Source organism: Coloeus monedula, assembly GCF_965178545.1.
Source record: "Coloeus monedula genome assembly, chromosome: 22".
NCBI classification, from domain to species: domain Eukaryota; kingdom Metazoa; phylum Chordata; class Aves; order Passeriformes; family Corvidae; genus Coloeus; species Coloeus monedula.
This window is the reverse complement of record NC_138802.1, coordinates 4,613,101-4,634,109: the sequence shown is the minus strand read 5'-3', so window position 1 is coordinate 4,634,109 and position 21,009 is coordinate 4,613,101. Positions and strand designations below refer to the sequence as shown.

General features: G+C 39.2%; 1 protein-coding gene across 1 annotated transcript in view; it reads left to right on the top strand.

Moving 5' to 3' along the window:
- The first annotated feature begins 232 nt into the window (after nucleotides 1–232).
- Nucleotides 233–21,009, top strand: part of PRDM2 (PR/SET domain 2) — a 62,177-nt gene continuing 41,400 nt past the window's right edge. The window contains exons 1-5 of the mRNA XM_082295786.1: nucleotides 233–279; nucleotides 7,295–7,368; nucleotides 13,815–13,932; nucleotides 14,196–14,299; nucleotides 17,457–17,609. Of these exons, the coding sequence (XP_082151912.1) occupies nucleotides 7,360–7,368; nucleotides 13,815–13,932; nucleotides 14,196–14,299; nucleotides 17,457–17,609 (384 nt within the window). The 5' untranslated portion in view covers nucleotides 233–279; nucleotides 7,295–7,359. The remainder of the gene's footprint in view (nucleotides 280–7,294; nucleotides 7,369–13,814; nucleotides 13,933–14,195; nucleotides 14,300–17,456; nucleotides 17,610–21,009) is intronic.

The following is a 21,009-nucleotide window of genomic DNA, read 5'->3' as shown; positions in this document are numbered from 1 at the left end:
GTGATGAAGATGATGGGGGGCAGGCAAGGGCTGTTGGGGATGAGGACGATGAGGGCGATGAAGGGCAGGAAGGGGCTGTTGGGGATGGGGCCGATGAGCGGGATGAGGGTGATGAAGGCGATGAGCAGGACGAAGGCGATGAAACGCAGGAAGGGGCTCCGGGGGTCCCGCGGCGGGCCCTGCCCGCGGCCTCCCCCCAACGTCACTTCCGAGGCTGGAGACAAGATGGCGCCCGGACGGTGCCGGCGCTGAGGTCGCTACGCCGCCAGCGGGGCCCGGGTGAGCGGGGGGCGGCGGGACCCGCCGGGCGCAGCCGGGACGGGCCGAGCGGGCGCCGGGCAGAGCCGGCGGCGCAGGGAGGGGGCCCGCGGAGGCTGCTGCGGGTGCGGTGCCGCCCCGGGGTCCGCGGGAAGGCGGCGGCCGGGGGCGTGAGGGTAGCGGCGGCAGGTGCGGGACCTGTGCCCGGCGGGACGCGGGAGCGCCTCGGGGAGGGGAAGCGAGGGCGGAGGATGGCGAGAGAGGCCGGTTGGAAGATGATGCTCCATCCTCTGGGCGGCTTTTTCAATTTTTTTATCTTGAAAACGCTGCCTCGGAAGTGTCGGCTGGCTCCGGCCGCTGCCAGCCCGATGCTGAGAGAACTCTGCTCTTTCATACTGTCTTCAGAAGTTCTGGCACTTCGCAGGCCCCAAGGCTCGCGTTCTGCCAAGCTGGGTGAGCAGGGCTCGAAGAAATTAATTCCAGAATTGGTTCCCTCACTGCAAATGTCCGTCTATGAATTATTCTCCTAAGTCGGAGAATAATTTATGGTGGTGCAATAGTACCGTGGGGGGAAAAACATTTGGGGTGAGATGAAAAATATTCATGTAAGACATTTAGAACAGCTCAAGAGATGTATCTTAAGTGCATTTTTTTATTTGAAGCCGGAGCAGCCTGTGGAGCATTGCTGATAACCATCTCATGGGCAGGTAGCTGAAGTATTCAGTGAAGTTTCCAGTGGTTTCAAATTCATATGAAGCTGTAAAATTTCCATTCTGAAGCAGTAAAGAAAACTTTAAGTTGTTTTCAGCTGTTGAGGAGGGAAGATAAGGTGGTGTAGCTGCACCTGTTAAATGATCATTCAGTGGCAAGAGAACTACTCTTCTTATTTCACATTTCAGTGAGCAGCAGTGGACAGCTCTAGAGAACAGCAGGGCTGCTTGTGCTTCTGATGCTGCCCCAGTTTGCTGTTCCTAGTCTGTGCTCTGGACTTTGAGCATGTTATTTGGATGCAAAGTCTTTTCCAGCTTATTCAAATATACTAAATAGATTAGGGGAACTGGAGAGGTACAGCAGCATGGTATATAATTATTATGTTCCTCACCAGGAACTGTAGCGATAGGACAAGAAGTAATGGTTTCAGACTGAAAGAGGGGAAGTTTAGGTTAGATACATGGAAGAAATTCTTCCCCATGAGGGTGGGGAGGCCCTGGCATAGGGTGCCCAGAGCAGTTGTGACTGCCCTGGCAGTGTCCAAGGTGGTTTGGATGGGGCTTGGAGCAACCTGGGATAGTGGAAGGTGTCCCTGCCCATGGCAGGGGGTGGGGCTGGATGAGCTTTAAGGTCTCTTCCAGCCCAAGGCATTCCATGAGTCTATATTGTTGTCTTATGACACTTACCACATTTCAGTAAAAATGATGAGCATGTTAAGAATTCAGGGCTGCTTTCCTTGGTGTAGAGAGAGATTTCCAACTGTGGAAAAGCATGGTGGTGAATCAGTGAGAGCATTGGCACTCTTCAGATGGAGATCTGCATCACTGATAGATGAGGGAGTGACTTTTAAGAAACAAAAGCACTTTTGGACTTGCAGAGACAGCAGTGAAAACTATGTGGAGGTACCTGTTGGTTTTCAAAGATATGGGTCCCAGGATTTTCTGGGACAGCAGTGCCTCCACAGTCCATGGCATAAACCATAAAAATGTGGCACTTACGGTGAAACCCTAGTTATGTTAACTGAAGGGCAAATCATTACTTTGAATACAGTATCTTTGCTAGAAATGCCATGATAAGTACGGTGGTTATTGCTTGTTTTATGGGAATCCAAAGAACAGCTTTCTACCAGCGCAGCATGGAAGGTGGGGAAGAATGTTCCGGTACTTCTGTGCATTTGTATAACACATCCATTTTTCACTATTGAAAATTTTCTTGAGAATGGACGGGAAGTAAAGGAGAAGGTCTTTTTCTGTAAAAACTGAAATGGCTCTGGAAGTCCATCCTGTAATGCAGTGATATCCCCATTTCACTTTTACACATAAAAGCCTTGATCCTTAGGGGTAAATAAGTAATATAAAGTGTATTAAAGGGAGATGCTGCTTACTGCATGTCTCTCTGTTGAAAACAGAAGTTCGGAGTGGTTTAGACAAGGCAAACCTGTTTAAAGTACTGCAATATCTTTGCTGTTGAACTTGTTAACATGGAAAGAGCAGATATGATCCTGATACTTAACCCCCCAAATGACATAATTTCTTTTACCAATGTATTTCTTCTCCACTGAGAATAAGCTGAAAAATATTTCTTCTCTGCCTCTGTATAAAACATGCTGTAGTCAAAAGTGGGAGGATGAGTCCTGTGTTGTAAAAGGAAATGACTGAAATCGGCTTTTTCACATAGTAGTAAATCAGCAGAGTACTTACCTGAGAAAATTTTCATTGGGTTTTACTGCATTTGCGAGTCAAATTAAAGTGCACTCATATCTGAAGATTGGAATGGTGTTTCTGCATATTTGCATTTGTTAGAGACTTGTTATTTTCTGTTGACTTCTCTTGACTAGTTGATGTTTGATTAAGAAACTTGGGGTTTGTGTTGTGTTGGTAATTTCTTGGCTTATTTTCATGGTTACCTGAATGAACCTTCCTGGGGTATAACAGTTTATTTGGCTACGTGGCAGTAAGCAAAGCCTTTTTTCTTACTGGACAATAGGTAATAGATTTTAGTGTTTAGAAAATCATTGTCTGCCCATTTTTTCTCTGTTCTTATTCAGGCAGCCTTGGGTAGCTGAAAATGTCTTTGCATTTAAGTGCCTGTCAATAGAAACAGGGTGCCCTGTCACATGCGTATTTTAATATTTAAAAACTTTATTTTTTTAAATTGGCAAGCTTTGTTTCACCTAATGCATGGAAAATTCGTGGATGAGAGTATTTCAATATTGAATTGAAAACATATAGATGTCCTGATGTTTAAAAAATGGTCATGTGCTGCAGCTAGAAACTAAAACAAAGCCAAGAGCTGTGTGATATCCCAGCCTGAACCCCGGTCATTAGGAAAACAGGCCATGGAGACTTTCAAGTTGTTCCTGGTTCTCTAATGAACATGTTTTTACTGGAGCAGTGACGTAATGCATGTCCCATTTTCAGCTTCCAAAATAGGATTGATACTCTCATGCCTGGTTTTTCTTTTCTCTGAATTGGAAGCAGCATTCTCTTTCAAAATGCTCTTTGATTCTGGGATTTAAAAAACCCCCACATACAGCAATGATAAATCTAGCTTATAAAATCAGAAGATAGTCTACTTAGTAAAATCTAGGAATGCTGACTAGTCTGTTTCAGTCTGATTGAGTTGGAAAGGGATGATCTGCAATGCTGGTTTTGAATAAAATTACTTGCTTTTGTTTGCAGACTTTATTCCTAAGAAGTTATAGGTTTTCTAATGGAATATTTAAAATTCTGAAGCACAGATTCAGAAATAACGTCAAAATACTTTTTGCTTTAAGCATTTTGTTTTAGAGACCACAGTGTTTCCTTAAATACAAATGTCATGTATATTCTTACCTGAATAAATATAATTTGTTGCCTAAAACTGAGCCTTTCAGAAAAATAAGTTTTTCTGAAGCTCTAAGATAAGATGATCTACTGCATCTTTTCTCTTATTTGTTTCCCAGATGCTTTAATGTCTTGAGTAAGTGTGTAGTATTTTTGTACTCATGAGATACAGCAGTAAGTAGTAATTTAAAATCAATATGACTTGGCAATGTTTTCTTAGAATTAATTTTGAAAATTTGGGTTGCTGGTGTGCATGCTTCACTTTTGGGGTAGAACCTTTATTATTCTTTTCTTAGGGATTTCAGTGAATGGCTGAAGTTCACTGTGGTAGATGTTATTAACAATATTCAGGTCTTTAATAGTTTATATTGCTGTTGAGTTTGGAGGAAAGGTTGGGTGAAAATACTTGTTACCTGTATTTGATGGAGCTGCTGAGTGACTTTTTCAAAGTACTGATGCAGTTGTGGACTTTAAAGTTGCTAACTTTAAAACTGATTTAATGGGGCCATCATTGTGCCTTTAATAGATGACAGATTCCCCTGGTGACACATCAGAGCAGCATGGTTTTCTTCGGGGCTTTCCTGGGAAATCCTGCATACAGGACCTGACTGTGTGTACCTGGGAATTCATTAGTGTACGGAGCCAGAGCTTGTTCCTGCTTGCAGTGACAAGAGTAAAGACCTTGTTGGTACTCAGTGATTGTGCTGGGAACTAATGTTTGGGCAGCAGTTGTAGAATTCACTTAATAATTTCTTGAGTTTGTTGAACCTTGTGTACCAAAAGTTAAACCCCAAGTTTACTGTTACAGATGCTTCTGTTCTTACAATGTTTCATTTTGGTAGAAAGAAAACTAGTGGCTGTACACAAGACCGTGTATAGTATTAATTTTATTTATTTTACAGTGCAATTAATCTTGCTTTCCACATAGTTGAGTTCACCTGTTAACAAAGTAAGTGACGTGGAAGAAGGAAAAAAATGCAGAACTGCAGGTATAAAATTTTAATATGAAGTGTGTATTTTAAATTAATAGCTTTAAAAATACTTGTTGAAGCTTTTGGTTTACAACAAATTTAATTTCTCCCCTAATTCTGTTTTATGCTCAAGTGATTCCACTGGTAATTGGTAGTTGAAAGAATATAGAATAGTACAGTCTGTTAGGAATCTGCCTAAACTGTCTTGTGTGGATGTTTAACTACATCAGTATATTAAGATTTATTGTCATCTTGTAAAAAATACCATTGAGAGGCTTGGATACAACCAGTTGTATAAAAGTTGAATAAAATATTTACAAAATTTGTAAAAATATCATTATTTTTGTTTTGAAAATTCTTTGTTAACTATTAATTCTAAGCAAAATAATTTTGTATTAGTATATGAAAAAGAAGACGTGTATTTTTACTGCTCAAATGAAACAAAATAAGATTTTGTCTGCTTTTCACATTTTTTAAGTTATTTATTTAATAACTGGGCTAAGAAAGTTCAGCTTAGAGGAAATTTTCAGCTTGACAGAACTTCCCTTTAACTCTGCAGCCTGTCGCTTTATTGATATTTACTTGTCTCAGATTCTACACATTTAGTGGTGGATAGTGATGGTGTTCAATGTTTGCTTCTGTAAGACAGTCCTTTAAATCCTTATTGTCTGTGTATATCTGGAGCTTTGGGCTAAGTGTGCAGTGTTGGAGATGAGGTGTCTGCTTCAGAGGACTGTCGTTCACCACTGTAACATGGGCAATTCCTGCACTTGGGTTCCTAGATTTCTTTCCAGATTTGTGATCAAAAGTGATTATGTAAACAGCTAAGCCTGTGGTATTGAGGCAATTATGATCTTCTGTGAGAGGGAGGAGAAAAGGTAGAAATAGGCAGGTGGAGATAATAACAACATAAACTTGTGCCGTGGCCTGGTGCTCCTCAGGCTGTGCTCCTGTGTCCATAAAAGGTTCTTGCTTTTCTTGACTTTATGTGAGTAATTGTATAAAAATATTCTAACAGTATAGAAAAATGAGACATTGATACTAAAAATAAGTTGGGTTTCATACTAGGAAATTATTTGATGCCTCTCTTGCTACACAAAATATTTCATTTATAAAACGATGTTGTGTGGGTTTTGTCCCAATGAACGATGAATAAGAGTGCTGGGTTTTTCCCCTGATGTTCAGGCCTCAGCTCAAGTACAGAAGTTTATACTGACTCCAACACTGAAATAAGTTAGGAAGTTAGTAATAATGCATTCCAGAAGGAAGGCTTTTCTTTGGATGTGTACAAGCTGTTCAGATGGAGCTCCTTATCCCGTAACTGGTCTCTGCTGGCAAACTTTAAATCCCACAGAATCAGTTGCAAAACTTGAACTGAAATACAGATGTTGCAGCTCTTTGTTTAAATGCTCACGTAGTATGGAAACACCGGGACAAAAGGAGTTAATCCTGGAAGAGCTGTATACAACAGAAATATCATTTCCAAGGACATTTTTCCTTTTCTTATGGATTTCTTAAGCAATGTAATATTTGAATGATGCTTGGCAGTGTTGTCACTTTTGCACAGCATTAAGAATTCTTTCAGTGCAAAGATGTGAGGGATTATGTGACATTTATTTGGAGTAGATTTTTACTTAAACTTATTTTAAATTAAACGTTAGTAGTTATGCAGATTACTTAGTAAAAAAGTTCAGTTGATCATTGTTATAGCAGGACAACTAAAGACAGGGAAGAAATAGCAGTACTTGAATAAAGTGCTTTAAGTGAAGAGGGACCAGTTAACTTCCAAAAATGGGGACGTTAATTTATTGAAAATTCTGTATGACCATGGGACTAAAAGTGCTTTTGGCCTAATTTGCAAAAAAAGCTGTTTTGTATGTGTTGACAAAGAAAGGAAGTGAGTTGATGTCCTTGACACTTAGATATGGCATCGTTCTGATTAGTTTTGCCTCAAGTTGTGAGTTTCCAAATTTGATGCCTACTCAAACTACGAATTTTTGTCAGATACCTTTTGAAATCTCAGGCTTCTATTAAAAAGGACTGTAAAATGCATTAGTGTAATAAAATACCTTAATACAGCTCAATTTTAAGGAATATTTTCCTGTTTCTAATATGGAAGAGTAGAGACTCAATATGTACGTTTTTTAAATTTGAAAACCACATAGGGCCTTCCATAATGCTTTGATATAAAATTCTAAAGAGATCTGACTTCTAAAGTTCTTAAAAGTACTCAATCTTGAGCAAACTAACTTACTATAAAAAACAAATGGAACAATCTTACCTGAGCACATCTGTTACATCATTGTTTAAAGTGGGAAAAAGATTAATGCTAGATACCCATCTTGAGATTATTCAGACACATTTGAGCTGTAATAAAAAAGCTGTAGCTCGGAGCAGATTCTTTCCTGAAGCAAAACGCTCCTTTTCTACAGATGATTTAGGAAGAGAAACTACAGCTCTGTGTGTACGTTCAGTTCAATGTAAATTTGTACACGGGTACATATTACAATTGTCTGTTTTTCTTTTTAGGGTTCATGTAATCAAAGGAGTTTCTTTGTTGTGTGTATCTTTTCAGAGCACAGCAGGAATTCAAAATGAATCAGGTGAGTAGAAATGTAAGACTTTATCAAAATACTTAGAACAGTTAATTATTAATAAGAAAAGTAAATCATCCACTAAATAAAAGTTCTTTAAAATCTTCAGTTGCATTAGATTTCATAATCATCCATTCTACAGCGTGTATGCTTGTGAGATGTCTGTTATTTCATGGATTCAAGGTTTTTGTGAATTTCCTTTAGCAGTGTATAAGTTATTACTCCTGGCACCTCTTCTAAGAACGCCTCTCCAGAAAATTCTATTTCCTCCTGAAGCTGTACGTAATAATTCAGTTCCTTATAAAAGTGGTTTGAAAATTGAAGGCTTCCATTTTTAAAAATCTTTTTATAGTCACTTTCCTTTTTCAAATGTGCAGTCAACAGTCTGCCACAAATTTATTGATTGGGAAATCTCACACTTTTCTGGAATCTCCTGGAACCAAGTGGAGAGACTGGGAAAGCATGTTTCCTTTGTGGAGCAGCACTTTGCTGTATGGAGTATCCTGACTGGAGGGTGTTGCTCTAATCGGCATTTTATTCTGCGTTTGTTTATCCAAGTAGTCCATCAGTTTGTCTGTCACACAGCTGTATTACTTAGAGATAGAGAAAAAGTATGTGTTGCCTCAAATTTTTCTCACAAGTCCTTCTCTTTCTGGCTGGTTTTACCAAGCCCCTTTGGCATGGGCATGTGATCATAGGGTATCACACTGCAGGAAAGCCGTTTTTACTTTGCTGAAAAAGTCAGCCATGAACAGAAGCTTTATGACTCAGAAACAACCACAGTACAGAGTTTTATAAAATGCTTTGTATACTTCAGTGCCTGTAGCCAGCATGTGCTTTTATTATCCTTATTTGATCAGCAGCAGGCCTGAATACAGTTAGCATTTGCTGAAGTGTGTTTTCTGTGAAGTCATAGAAGTATATACATAAGTAATTACAGCATGGATTGGGTTGGTGGGATGTTTCCTCTTGCTTTTTTTCTCTGATTTAAAGTAAAAACTCTTCAATATGTTTGTACATATTAAAAAGGTAAAAAGCAAAATATAATCTCTATCAGAGTGTTGAAATACTTATTGTAAAAATGCATACTTGTTTTATATCTATAGACAAATATAATTTATATATATAAAATAGAAATGACATTTGCATTAGCACACTTTTAAGCATTAATAGTCTATTTTGGGGAGCAGGGTTAACTGTTACTTCAAAATTTTTGTTGAGACTTGAAATTTTTTCACCGGTATGATTTGTTTTGATGCACTCAGTGGCATGAAGCCAGCAGCCTATGGCTCTCTCTGCTTGAGGAATAATCCTGCTTTATTAGTCATTCCAATAAGCTTTGGATTCTATTAAAACTCTGAAAATTGTAGATCCTAATCTGTAATTGTTATCGACTGTTTCCTTCCCATTTGTGTGTCCATGTCCCGTCATGGCCTGTCTGTTGTTGTGTTCCTCCATGCTGATTTGTTTCTAGAATTAAATCAGATTTCTGTGCTGTATATATGGCTGCTCTATGATCTCATTTATGCTGTGCTGTGGTGTGTGTCATCTTACAATTAAAGGGTGAGATGACCCTTCCTCTGGGAGTTCTTACAACAGGTTAGGGTCCTCCTTGGTGTTTCTGGCTTTCACCTTTGGTTTCCAAAGCACATGGAGCCCATACGGCTTTTAGTTGTTCACCTGCCATTCGTATTAAGTGTGTATTTAGCATCAACCCTGTGGTGTTTTTTCTTGCACTGCCCTTGTCATTTCATTCACTGTTGACAAGTTGTAGTGCCAGGTCTGTATAAGAAATGTTTTTGCCTGATGCCAAACATCTTTCAAGTGGTTTGTTCTCATATTTCTTTGATTCTGCTTGTCTCTGCTTTTGGTGTGACTTTGGTGACCCTGAAACTAACTGCTCTGGTGTTGATTCGGTTTATGTGAAAAGACTGTTAGTTTTGTGGTTTATCCCACAGAACTCTTGAAGTAGTGAAGGAAAACATTTTCATAAATACTTTGATATGACCTTCTTGTTGTAAGGAGAAGGAGGATTAAGAAAAACCCCATCTGTTGTTGGAATTTATGGTTTTGGGTTTCTTGGAAGATTGCTGTCTCAGGATAGGCAGTATGTGTCCTCTTTTAAAAGGAGATCTTCCTCTAATATGTAAATTAGTTTGTCAGAATAGCTGAATAATTTATTTTAAAAACACCAAGCAAACATGGGGTTTGATTGGTAGCATTTACTACATTTCAGACTGCAGTAAGACAGAGTAGAAGGAATTTGGTTGCTACCTGGAAAACAGCATGGGCAGTTACTTAAAACGTGCTGACGAGTACAGGAACAAATGACACTTGCTCTTGTACTGCAACTTCCTCCCCCCATTCCTTCTGAATTTTTCAATGATTATTTCAAATATTTCCAATACCTCTTTAATTTTCAAGCACACAAATGGTGTGAAATTGTGGCACAAAGAGGGGTAGCCAGGTAAGGTGCCTGGACAAGGAGAGACCTTTCTGCTTTCCTGTGCTAGCTGGCACAACTACTCTTCCTCAACTACCTCTTTTAACTTCTCTGCCATCTCCTCCTTCCCTCTTCAGTGGCATCCTTTCCTTTATCTTCTCGGTTTTCCTAATGCTGTTTCCACCCTAACACGATACTGACTGGGTATTTGTCATTCATTGCACTGTTCAGGATGGTTTCTTTCCTTTTCGCTCCAATTTCTGACCACCTGTAAATACTTGTTGCAGGTGCCTTTTCTACTCCGCTTGTTTGTAACGTTATGGACTATTCTGTGGTTGGTTCATAAGTGCAATTAGTTCATAAGTGGTGTAAAAATGTGTTAAAAGGTACCGTCAGAGTGTCTGAACTCTGGATTTGATGCAAACAGGAAAAGTTTCAGTTAAGGCACCACTTCAGCCCTCATAGGATCCTTTGGCATTGCTCTAAAGACACTTCATACCGGCTGATTTAAATGCTAGAATGTAATTTTCTGATTAACTTCAGAGTAAGAAGCTTAAAAGTGAAACAAGCTTTAGGTGTTTTTGTATTCAAACTTGCAGCCTTGGAGGGAGTGAAAAGTATTGTGTTAAGGCTTCAGATAAATGCAAAAGTTGGCTGTAGGATGTGCACAAGTGCTCTACCCTTATCAAGAGGTGAATTTTATAAACAGGAAAATAAATTTAAATGTGATTGTTAAGTCTTGGTAGAAAAGTGATTGAAATACAGTATTTCTTTTTGGTAGACAGACATTGCTTGGGGACAAGTTGTGATCTGGAAAAAATTTCAAGTAGCTACATCTAAATTGCAAATAAAAAGAGATTGCACTGATTTGACTGAACTAAATTGTTTATTTTCCTGTTTTGAATTTGATTACTTATTACCATTCATTTGAGGTGTGAAATGTATTGTTGTGTAAAGGCCATATCCCGTTTTCTAGTACTTATGAAATCCATTAATATGACAAGTGTTGGATGAGTCTTAAGTGTTCTCTGAATGTCCTGCTAATCTCTGATTTATGAAGGTAGGTGCACAGTAAAGTTCTGGTTGTATACTACTCCACACAAATACACTTCTTAAATGGTAGAACAGTTTGGGGATATTTATGGTTAAAAGGAGGTGTGGCTATTAAGAAATATACCAGGAAAATCAAAGATATATCACAGTGCTGTACACTTCTGTCTGAATCAGTTGAGTCTCACTTTTCAGCTTTGATAGGTTAAAATTTATTTGCAGGCTTAAGATTTTTAACTGTTCATCAGCAGTTGAGGTTTTTAACTGCTCATCAAAACCCCAAACCAAAAACAACACTCTCCAAGGAAACTAAACCCCCAAATGAAACCCAGCCAAAAAAACCATCCTGCTTTTAGCTTCAAACTGGAAGTGCACCATTCTGAGAGCTGTCAGCCACCCTCTTCTATGTCTGTATATAATTTGTTAGAAACCACTGGGAAAAATAGGCTCGGTTCTCCCCTGATGAAATCCTAGGATAACATACTGAAAGATGTTCAGGTTTCTTTGATATGCTGAGAAGAGCATGTTTCTTTTTCAGCTGAGACATGGCTTCTTGCATATCAGTTCAAGGCAAACAGATGTCTGAAAATCAGGCTGCTTTCATCAGTATTTTTCCTTTTGGGTTGTTGGAAGAGCGAAATAAAGCTTTGCTCTGCTTTGAATAGACTTCAGCTATTCTAACTAATGAATAAGTATTTCTCCTTGGTGTCTTCACTCTTGGACGGGAAGGGATTTCTGGCATTCTCTCCCTTCCATAGTTTCCAATTTGGGGGTCTTTCTCCCCTACAAATAGCTCTCTGGGAGCTCTCTGTGCAGCTGTTAAGGCTTATGAAGGCAGCACTAGAATAACCTTGCTCTAACTCCAGTTCTGTCATTTTCCTCGTTGTTGCAGTTAAAACTGGCAGATTTGTTCTTGTAACTCCACTCAGCAAATTGGGTTTTCAAACATAGTGAATCATTGCCATAGCAGCACCCTGACGAAGACTGGGTGCTGAGGAGCAAAGGCTGAGAAGCTTTATCTCTTTTGCTTTAGAGATAAAAACCATGAAATTTGATAGCATATTTAGCTGCATTTTAAAATACATTTCCAGTATATTCAAAATTCAGCATATTTCAAAAGTACTCACTGGAAAATACTCTTGAGTATTACTCAGTATATGAAAACTACTATTGTAACTCTGCTTTATAGGTAGAAGCCAGAATAATTTCCAAAAAATCGGAATTTATTTGGACAAATTTCTCGGTTTAACCTCTCCTAAAAATGGTTTCAGAGCTCAACTATAGCATCCTTAATATTAGAGTTGTTCCTGCCATTACCACCAGTGTTTGTTCCTGACCAGAATGATTAGAGCTCCATGTTAAAGGGCAGGGAGTTTTTTTAGGACATGTGGTTCAATAAAGGCTTAGTTCTCACCAAGCACAGTTCTTTCAGAATGTAGACACATTTTATAGGAAACTTTGCATTCTTGTAACTTTGAAATTATGGTAATTTCTATCAGAAATAGTGTTTTGTTAATTGTAAGTAGGTAATAGGGAGCAGGTTGTTTTATGACAAGTGTGAGTAGTAACAGTATGAACAGTACTATAAAAATAAGATTGAACCTTGGAGGCTCCTTAAAATGGAACTAATCACTTACTGGGCAGTAAATAATTTATTAGTTTTATATTGCCTATCAAACTTTAATATAAAAATATCTTAAAACTTCTTATATTAATTATAAGCTGCTGGCTAAAGTTCTGAGCTGTTGCTTGATGTAGGAAATGTGACTAACATTTATGATACTGAAATAACTATTTAAATCCCTTTGTTCTCTTTAAAAGCTGCTTTTAGCTTATACTCTTTGTTGCAGAGCAGTAAACTTGACATACACATACTTTAATCAACAAGAACTGTAGGGACAAGACAAGGGGGAATGGCTTCACGATGACAGAGAGTAGGTTTAGACTGGCTATCAGGAGGGAATCCTTGACTGTGTGGGTGGGGAGGCCCTGGCACAGGGTGCCCAGAGAAGCTGTGGTTGCCCCATCCCTGGCAGTGTCCAAGGCCAGGTTAGACGGGGCTTGGAGCAACCTGGGGTAGGGGAAGGTGTCCTGGCCCATGGCAGGGGGTGGCACTGGATGAGCTTTAAAGATGCCTTTGAGGGGCATCACCACTCCAGGGGGGAATCTCCACACGCACTGCAAGTAGGGGTGTGTCAGAAGACCCTGTTCAGAAGCGGGCCTGGGCTTTTCTAGGATGAAGTGCTGGACTGTCAGTCAGGTGTCCCCAGGCAGCGGTGCCAGCTCAGCGGCTTTGGGCAGGTTATCAGTAGTATCACTTGTTTGTTCCTTTCTCGGGTACTTTATCAGCTCTGTGACATCTTCTCCTCACCATCAGCATGTTTAATTTTGGGATTGATGAGTCTGCCTGGTTTTAGCATTATTCAACACCAAAAGCAGCATGACTCCACCCCCCTCCATTCACCACTGATAGCTTTGCAAATAGGGCATTGTCTTACCCCACTCCAGGCAGAGCATCCTGCTACACTGTGGTAGAATAGACGGTGTATCCCAAGTGCAAGTGCTAGTGTCTGGAGTAGTTAATTTACTGCAACACTCTCACTTTGAACAGCAGAGCAAATAACTTTCCGGGTTTTTCAATTGTATGCACTTGTTGGAACTTTGAGTCTGGTTTTCTCCTGAAGGTACCTTTTAGTCTTTCTCACAAGGGGTACTTGGTCACTTAAGGCAAGATGAGAAACTATTTTAGTTCGATTTTGGGGGACTGATTAGGCTGACTATGCCTGTAAGTCATCCTTTGAAAAAGGGAAATAAATGATTGCTAATGAATATATGTGGAATTATCCTCAGTTTGGAAATTTTACTTTGATGCAAGTCAGAAGGTTTTGAAGCTCGTGTGGGTTGATCGCCTGCTGTGTAGTTGTTTCTGCCTGTTAATGGTGGTTGGCTTTTTGACTTGTAGAACACAGCTGACTCTCCTGTTGCTGTGGAGACCTTGGATGATGTTCCTGAGCACGTGCTTAGGGGCCTTCCTGAGGACGTGAGGCTCTTCCCATCTGCTGTTGACAAGACTCGGCTTGGTGAGTGCTACAGCTGTGAAAAGAGAATGAAGATTTTTACAGTAGCTCACATAAATTGGAGTTGCTGTGAAAGCATGGATCCCTCGTGTGCTGGGTAGAGATGATGTCTGGTGTATTTGTCTGAAATAATTCCTCTTGGGAAGAGTGGACAGCTCCCCAGTCCGAGAGACACATGTAACAGTCTTAAGAAATACGAATTGTGAGTAGAAGATTTGCCTGAAATAACTTAGGATAGTTTTAACTCCTGATACATATCTCCTCAGGTGTCTGGGCAACAAAGTCAATTTTGAAAGGCAAGAAGTTTGGGCCATTTGTTGGTGACAAGAAAAAAAGATCTCAAGTTAAGAGCAATGTGTACATGTGGGAGGTAAGAAACAGTCTGTAAATGGAAAAATGGGCCTGTCACCAGGTCAATATTTTGTTTTTAGCTTTTACTTTTTCCAGATATTTTAGAAATAGACTTGATATAAGGTAATTGCTATCTATTACTGCCATTACTAACAGTTATTTATAGACATTTGGATGGAGCAACCATTCTGAATTACAAAGCTTTATAAACTATTGGCATTGTTTGAAATTGCTGTATTTTTTATATGCTGTGTGTGGATCACACCTGTCCTTAAGAATTTTTTGCTGATCTTTGGTTTGTTGGCGTGAACCCTGAGTGCAACTGAGTGCTGTCAACTGCTTATGAAATTAGGAGGATATGGAATCTCTTAAGGAAGCCACATCACTCCTCCTCATTTTGCTCTTTGAAAACCAGCTTTTGGAGTTTTTGTAAGAGTTCTCAAGTGTTACAGTATTTCTTGTGGTGGGCTTGCCTTGAAGCAAGTGTTGTCTGGGCAGCTGAACAGCTCTGGAAGCTCCACTGGTAGTCAGGCGACCTTGGATATTATGTAGATTTCAAAATGTAAATGTCATAATCTGGAGCTGAATCCCATCTACAGTGTCCTTAAGGCAGTTCATCACCACTTCCAAAGACTTCTTCAGTCTTTCTGAAGACAAACACAGCACATGGTTTTATCAAAGTGAATAGTCAAGGAGGGGAGGGGTGGGGGAACTGTGGCATAGAATGTTCTGGAACATGGACTTTTAGGCTAAAGATACTGATAATGGTCATCCATCCTTCTGTCCCCTTGCCTGCAAAAATGGAACTCCCTAAAACCCTGAAAACATGCACAGAGCTTAGTGTTAACCTCTATCAGAGGAACTGATCTAGGACATTCCCATAAATGCAAATTTCCGTTTAGAAAAGCAATAAAGTTTTCAAGTATAATGCTTGTTGCATTGAGCTCATGCTATCACAAACTCCACTGCATAAGGTATCTCCAGTTTTGATCTGGTACTGGAACATTTGGTGAGATTGAATCAGCCGAGTAAATTATTGAGCTTTCAATTGTGTTTCTCAGTGCTGAATGTTCATGGTGGATATGTTTTCAGTTTGTGTTGAGAAATGATAGTTGCAAGTGAGCTGTTTCAGAGTTTCCTAGTTTGCAATGCAGGTGATAATGGGAACCCTTGTTAGATTCCAGAGTGATTGTGTGTTGCTTTAATAGTGATTTTAGAGTTAGAAAAAAAACCAGCTAAAATGAGACTGCAGCAGTTGGTCCCATATGCCGATACCTGAAACCAGTCCAGAATCTCAACTGTTGGAAAATGTGGTTTGTAGAAGGATGGTGGTGTGTAGGAGCAGTTCAGTATATGGAGACTCAACTTGGGGAACAGCCTTTTCCACAAGCATTCCATTTGCTTCTTTAGTCAAGTTAATATGAATAAAAAGTAAGACTTCTAAAACTGGCATCTCCAGTCAATTTTAAAGATTTTGAACTGTCATACCAGAGGCTCATTGTAAAAAAGATGAGTTGTGTGTGACAGTGTATGCCTGTGGTGTCTGAGGAGAGAACATATTTTCCTTTTCTACTGGGGAAAAGCCACAGTTGGGAAAATGAGAACAAGTGTCTGAAAAGGGAGGGAAATGCTGGTTCAGAATGACTGGCACAGCTGTGCTGAGTGGGTTTTATTGTGGGTACAGGAATCACTTAAAGTCACAATGTTATAGAGAGGAGTTGGAGCTATTTTCTTTCTCACAGTGCACAAGGCCTTTAAACAATATTCTGTGAATTAGACTGTAATGTTCTGTAAATTAGAAAAGCAATGAAGTATTTTGGTTTGTGGAAAACCTATAATAAAGTAACATAAAAATATAGTAAGGTTATATATATATATGTATAAAAGTAATCAGTAATTACATTTATACATATATTCAATATCTGTTTAGCTCTCCCACAGCATTCTTTGGCTCTCCTCTTCCATTTTAACCAAAAGAATTGCTTTTGCAGTCTCATCTGGGACGTTCTTTATGCTTTCATATTGCAAGGGCTGGGTGTGCTGGTGAACATTCTTTACAAAATCAGCTGATGAAATCCATGCTGGATTTCATAATGTCATTTAAGTAAGGGAGATATTTTCTGTTTGCTTGGAAAGAAAACTATAAGATAGTTGTGGTATTTTTATTAAAACTTCACTTTTATTGATAAAATTCTATTTCATTAAATCAACAGTATTATCAGCACAAAAAAAGAAGAATTTATTAAATAGGGGATTTTCTAAGCTGTTGTGGAAGTGTACCTAAGATTGAAATGGGAGAACGGTTTGAAAAGCCTTGGAATTACTTGTGCAGTATCAACATAAAAAGCTACAACACTGTAGATTTTTGGACTTCTAGAAAAACAGAAAAGGAAAAATACCCATTGATAGCTCTTCTTATAGGTATCTAACTTGGATTATAAGAAGAGTGGGAGATGTATAGTATCTTAAAAGAGAAGCAGAATTGCCTGTCATCAGAAAATAGTGAAGGTGTCAGTCCCCTTCTTGCTTTATTGCAAGTTGCCTGGAAATGTAAACCAGGAGTAGGTGTCAGCCTTTTCCCCAAGAACAGAAACCAAAGAATTTACACAGCATCTTGGAACATGCAGAATTTTATTGATGTAGCCAGTTTTTTAAGGTGGTTTAGATTTTAGATTTTAGATTTTAGGTTTAAGATTTCTGAAAGGTTAAAATGTTCTTTTATACCCTAAAAAGAGATTAAAGTATGCTTCCCCATATCTTTCCAAATAAAGCAAATGCTTCTAGCTTATTTATTGTTACTTTTCCCAATTCCTCAGATGGTAAAAATAAAGCTCTGTGGCCTTCATATCTTAAAATCAGTAATTTTACTAAATGCAAAATCTAAAGTATCATTTCAGGCTTGCCAAACTGAAGAGAAAGTGTAAAATGTTTTAGGGGTTTTGGCTTTTGAGCCTAGAGCCTTCAGAGATGAGATTGCAGGCCACAAGTGGGTTTTTTTCCAATTGTAGCAGTTTCTCTAAAAGATTGCAGCAACACTGCCCACTCCAGCCCTGGCTCTGCCCTTTGTGTTGTCTCTGGCCTGGGGTGATACCAAGTACCTTGTGTAGCTGTGAAATGCAGTGTTTTAGTGCAGTGGTGTGAGCAGGTGTCCTTTTTGTCTGCTGTCTCTCTCACAGGTGTATTACCCAAACCTGGGCTGGATGTGTGTGGATGCCACCGACCCAGAGAAGGGCAACTGGCTCCGCTACATAAACTGGGCCCGCTCAGGGAAGGAGCAGAATCTCTTTCCTCTGGAGATCAACAGGACCATATACTACAAGAGTTTAAAGGTATCACTGTCTGAACAGCTGCTACTTTGTTATCTTTTATTATTAAACCTCTTTACTCTACTTTATTAAAATTTTTTTTTCTTTCTACTTTCATTAAACAGAGTTTGAAACATTTTATGAAATTTATTTAAAACACTGCAAATGCTACACATCATTGGTATAAATTCTTATCTGCCAATACCTTTGACATTAAGATTTACTGTTAAACTACAGGATGTTTCAACAGTAAGTCTATCTTATTGGCTAATGATTTGCTGTAGCACCAAATTGGATACAAACTAGAATGAAAAACTACAGCATATATGAAATAAATATTATGCTATTTTTGTAGATACCAATACTTTTTCTGCTGAGGATGTTTTTGCAGTAATCAGTTTTTATGGTCTGTGCATCTTATGACAAAGTTGGGCTGTCAAGACACTTTTATGGGTAGCTCCATGAAACTATTTCTCATGGTTTTATAGCATTTCAGTTTTGTTCAGGGAGTGAGGGGGAGGCAGGGAAAATGATGTAGTTCCTGGAGCATTTTATCTCCCAAAACAAGAAAAAAATGGTTTAACTGTAGTGGTGGAGCATGTTAGGTTAAGAATATTGTGGCTTTGAAGTATTTCTTGAATCCCTGATCAAGACCTTCTAGCAGTGAGTGTGTGTAGCTTGACTTTTTTTTTATTTAAAATACTTTTGGGGGTTTTGGGTATATGCAGCCTTGTTTTTGCACTATTGCTGTTCCTTCCATTTCCTTTGTGAGGCCAACAATATCTGTTAGTAACTGGTATTTGCTTAAGAAAAGATTGAGTTGATCCCATGCAGTTTTGAAGTTTATGGGGCAGTACAGCAGTAGGTAAATGTTATATTTTAGGTCACTCAAGCTAGATTGAAAAAACCTTCTAAACATTTTCTGAACTTTCTAATGGCATTCAAGGATAGGTTCACTATTGTCAGCCAGACTACTGACTTCTCTGCAGTGTTTATTCCCAGAGGGCAGACTCCCAATATGTCTCTGTAGCCAGCCTTGATTACTCTAGACTCTTTATTTTGGATTTCCTCTGCCTTTGCCCACAGCCTCACTAGCTCATTAATGTAAGTGTGCTTTTGGAGTCGTTCTGACATTTTAAATTTCTCATTGAATCTTTTCTGCAAAAGTTTTAGTCCTGACAAAGACAAGCATTCATGTATTAAAAATCCGTTTATTTGATGCATGATATTGCACTTTGGAAAATTACTGCTTGAAGAGGCTGAGCACTGCTGACAGAATAACAAATACTTTGTCTCAGCACTGGAATATCCTTTTGTTCCTTTGACTGTTGCCTCTTGCAACTTGATGAATTTTATCCCAGTCACACCTTACTGCTAACCGAGACAAAGGAAGGCATGTGATAAAGAACATCTTAAATGTCCTTTTGCATATAATGTTAGGGTCTCTACACTGGCATTTCAAACCTGCTGTAAATTTACCAGCCCAGGTATCAACACATGGTTCTTTCCTGATCTTTATCATAATTCATAAATTTAGGGGAGTTCCACTTGCTGAACAAATAAACAGCACAGATTTTATTTACCCCCAAAGGAGAATTCTAGTGGCTTGTGTGTATTTTTGTTCTGCTTTACCTTGAAGCATTGAAAGTATAGTCATGGGGTCTTGTTTTTCCCAAGGCTTCCTTCAGCTTTTTGTAGGTTTTTAATTTGTAAGTTAAACAGGCTGATTTCCAAGCGTCATTGCTAAGATAACAAAGTCCAAGTTTGCTTGGTGTAGAACCACCTCGGAACTGTAGAGCTCTAACTTCCCTGTTCCCTGTTCTCAATGAATAGTTACAGAATAGAACTTGAAGTGAGCACAAGCAAATGCTGTCCTCTTCTATCTTCTCTTCATCTTTACTGAAGGGCTGAGGGTATTTGTAAGCTGCTTTGCATCTGCTTTCCCCAGGATGCCTGTGTGAGAGCTGTGGTATTGCAGGGGAGCGGCTTAAACTCATGATGCAGTTTCAGCTCTTCCTGCCTCTGCTCATGAGAGGAGCTTGCTGTGTAGTGTTGTTCTGCACACAGGACGGAACTTGAATTCTAGAAAAAGTAAAATACAGTGAAAACTCAGTTTCAAAAAGTCTAAAGAAGCTTGGCTATGAAACTGTCCCTGATTAAAATGAAATTAATTTGATTATGGATGAGTGTTTTGCCAAACAGGTTTATAATAACTCAAGATCCTACCTGTTACATAAGAGAAAGCAACATAATATTGGGTTATAGAGTGTGAAAGAATCACGCAAGTAAATGTTCACTTTGCTTATGTTTGGTCAGGTGAGGCCACACCCAGGTGCAGAAGCACAATATGACAGTACAATGCAGCGTCTGTAGTGAAAAATAGGTATTCTGGTAAGGTTGGGCGGGCAAATGTCCATCTCAGTCTGTACAAGACACATTGCAGTGCTTGAAAGTGCACAATAATTGACTTTTAGGCAATCTGTGCTAGAGCCTCTTAGGTTACTTAGGTTAAGTTAATAACTTGTTAGGATATTACTCCGAAAATAACAAATTTTGAACTTACCGAAAGCCTTTTGAACAGAAAATACTCAGATTAAGGACTGTTAAATGCTGCAGTTAAAACAAAAAGCACAAAAAAGTGTGTGGGAATTATTAACCTCATGAACCTTCTCAAAATTCATACCTCTTTTAGCCAGGCTGTTCCAGCCTGACACTGCTACACCAAGGATCTGTAGGGAATAGTTTGGAGGAGGTTGGGTTTTGGAGTTGTTACTAGAGGGTGTTCACGAGGAAGAGTGGTGGTACAAGTGGCACTTGCTCAGTGTAGTCCTTCTCTTGTATTGCTACTGAGGGAGCAGCTTTAATTGTCTGGTTTTGAAGCTGCTGCTGCATCTCATTTTAGAAGTACAAGGTTAGAGGGCTTAATTTAGGTTCTAGAGCAGTCACAATAAAACTAAATTCATCAAGTTGAACGTTAGCTCCAGCCATGCAGCCAACAAATTATGTGCTTGTTACCACCCTGTGTTTGCATTGCCTGAAATCTCAGCCAGATCTTTGCTCTGGCTTTGTATATTTTTTAGATGATAAGAGTTTTTTTGCATCAGACAGCTCTGATGCATTCCTTGCTGCTCACCAGCTACAAGGCCATGCAAATAACTTTGCCACTATTTATCCTATCAGGCCTCTGGAACTAAGGAAGCCAAACCATAGGCTTTGCTTGTAAGTTAAACTTTTCCCTTAGTTGTTAGGATCTTGCATCTCTTGTTGTTCCAGTGTCTGGGGGTATGATGATAATTATCACCTTTATCATGTGCTGTGAGACCTACTAAAAAATGGGCTGTGGAAGAAAGAAATCCTACTTTGGTTCTTGAGACAAAATTCCCCTTTGGCTTCAGACTGGAAATAATAGTCTGAGGACACCCTT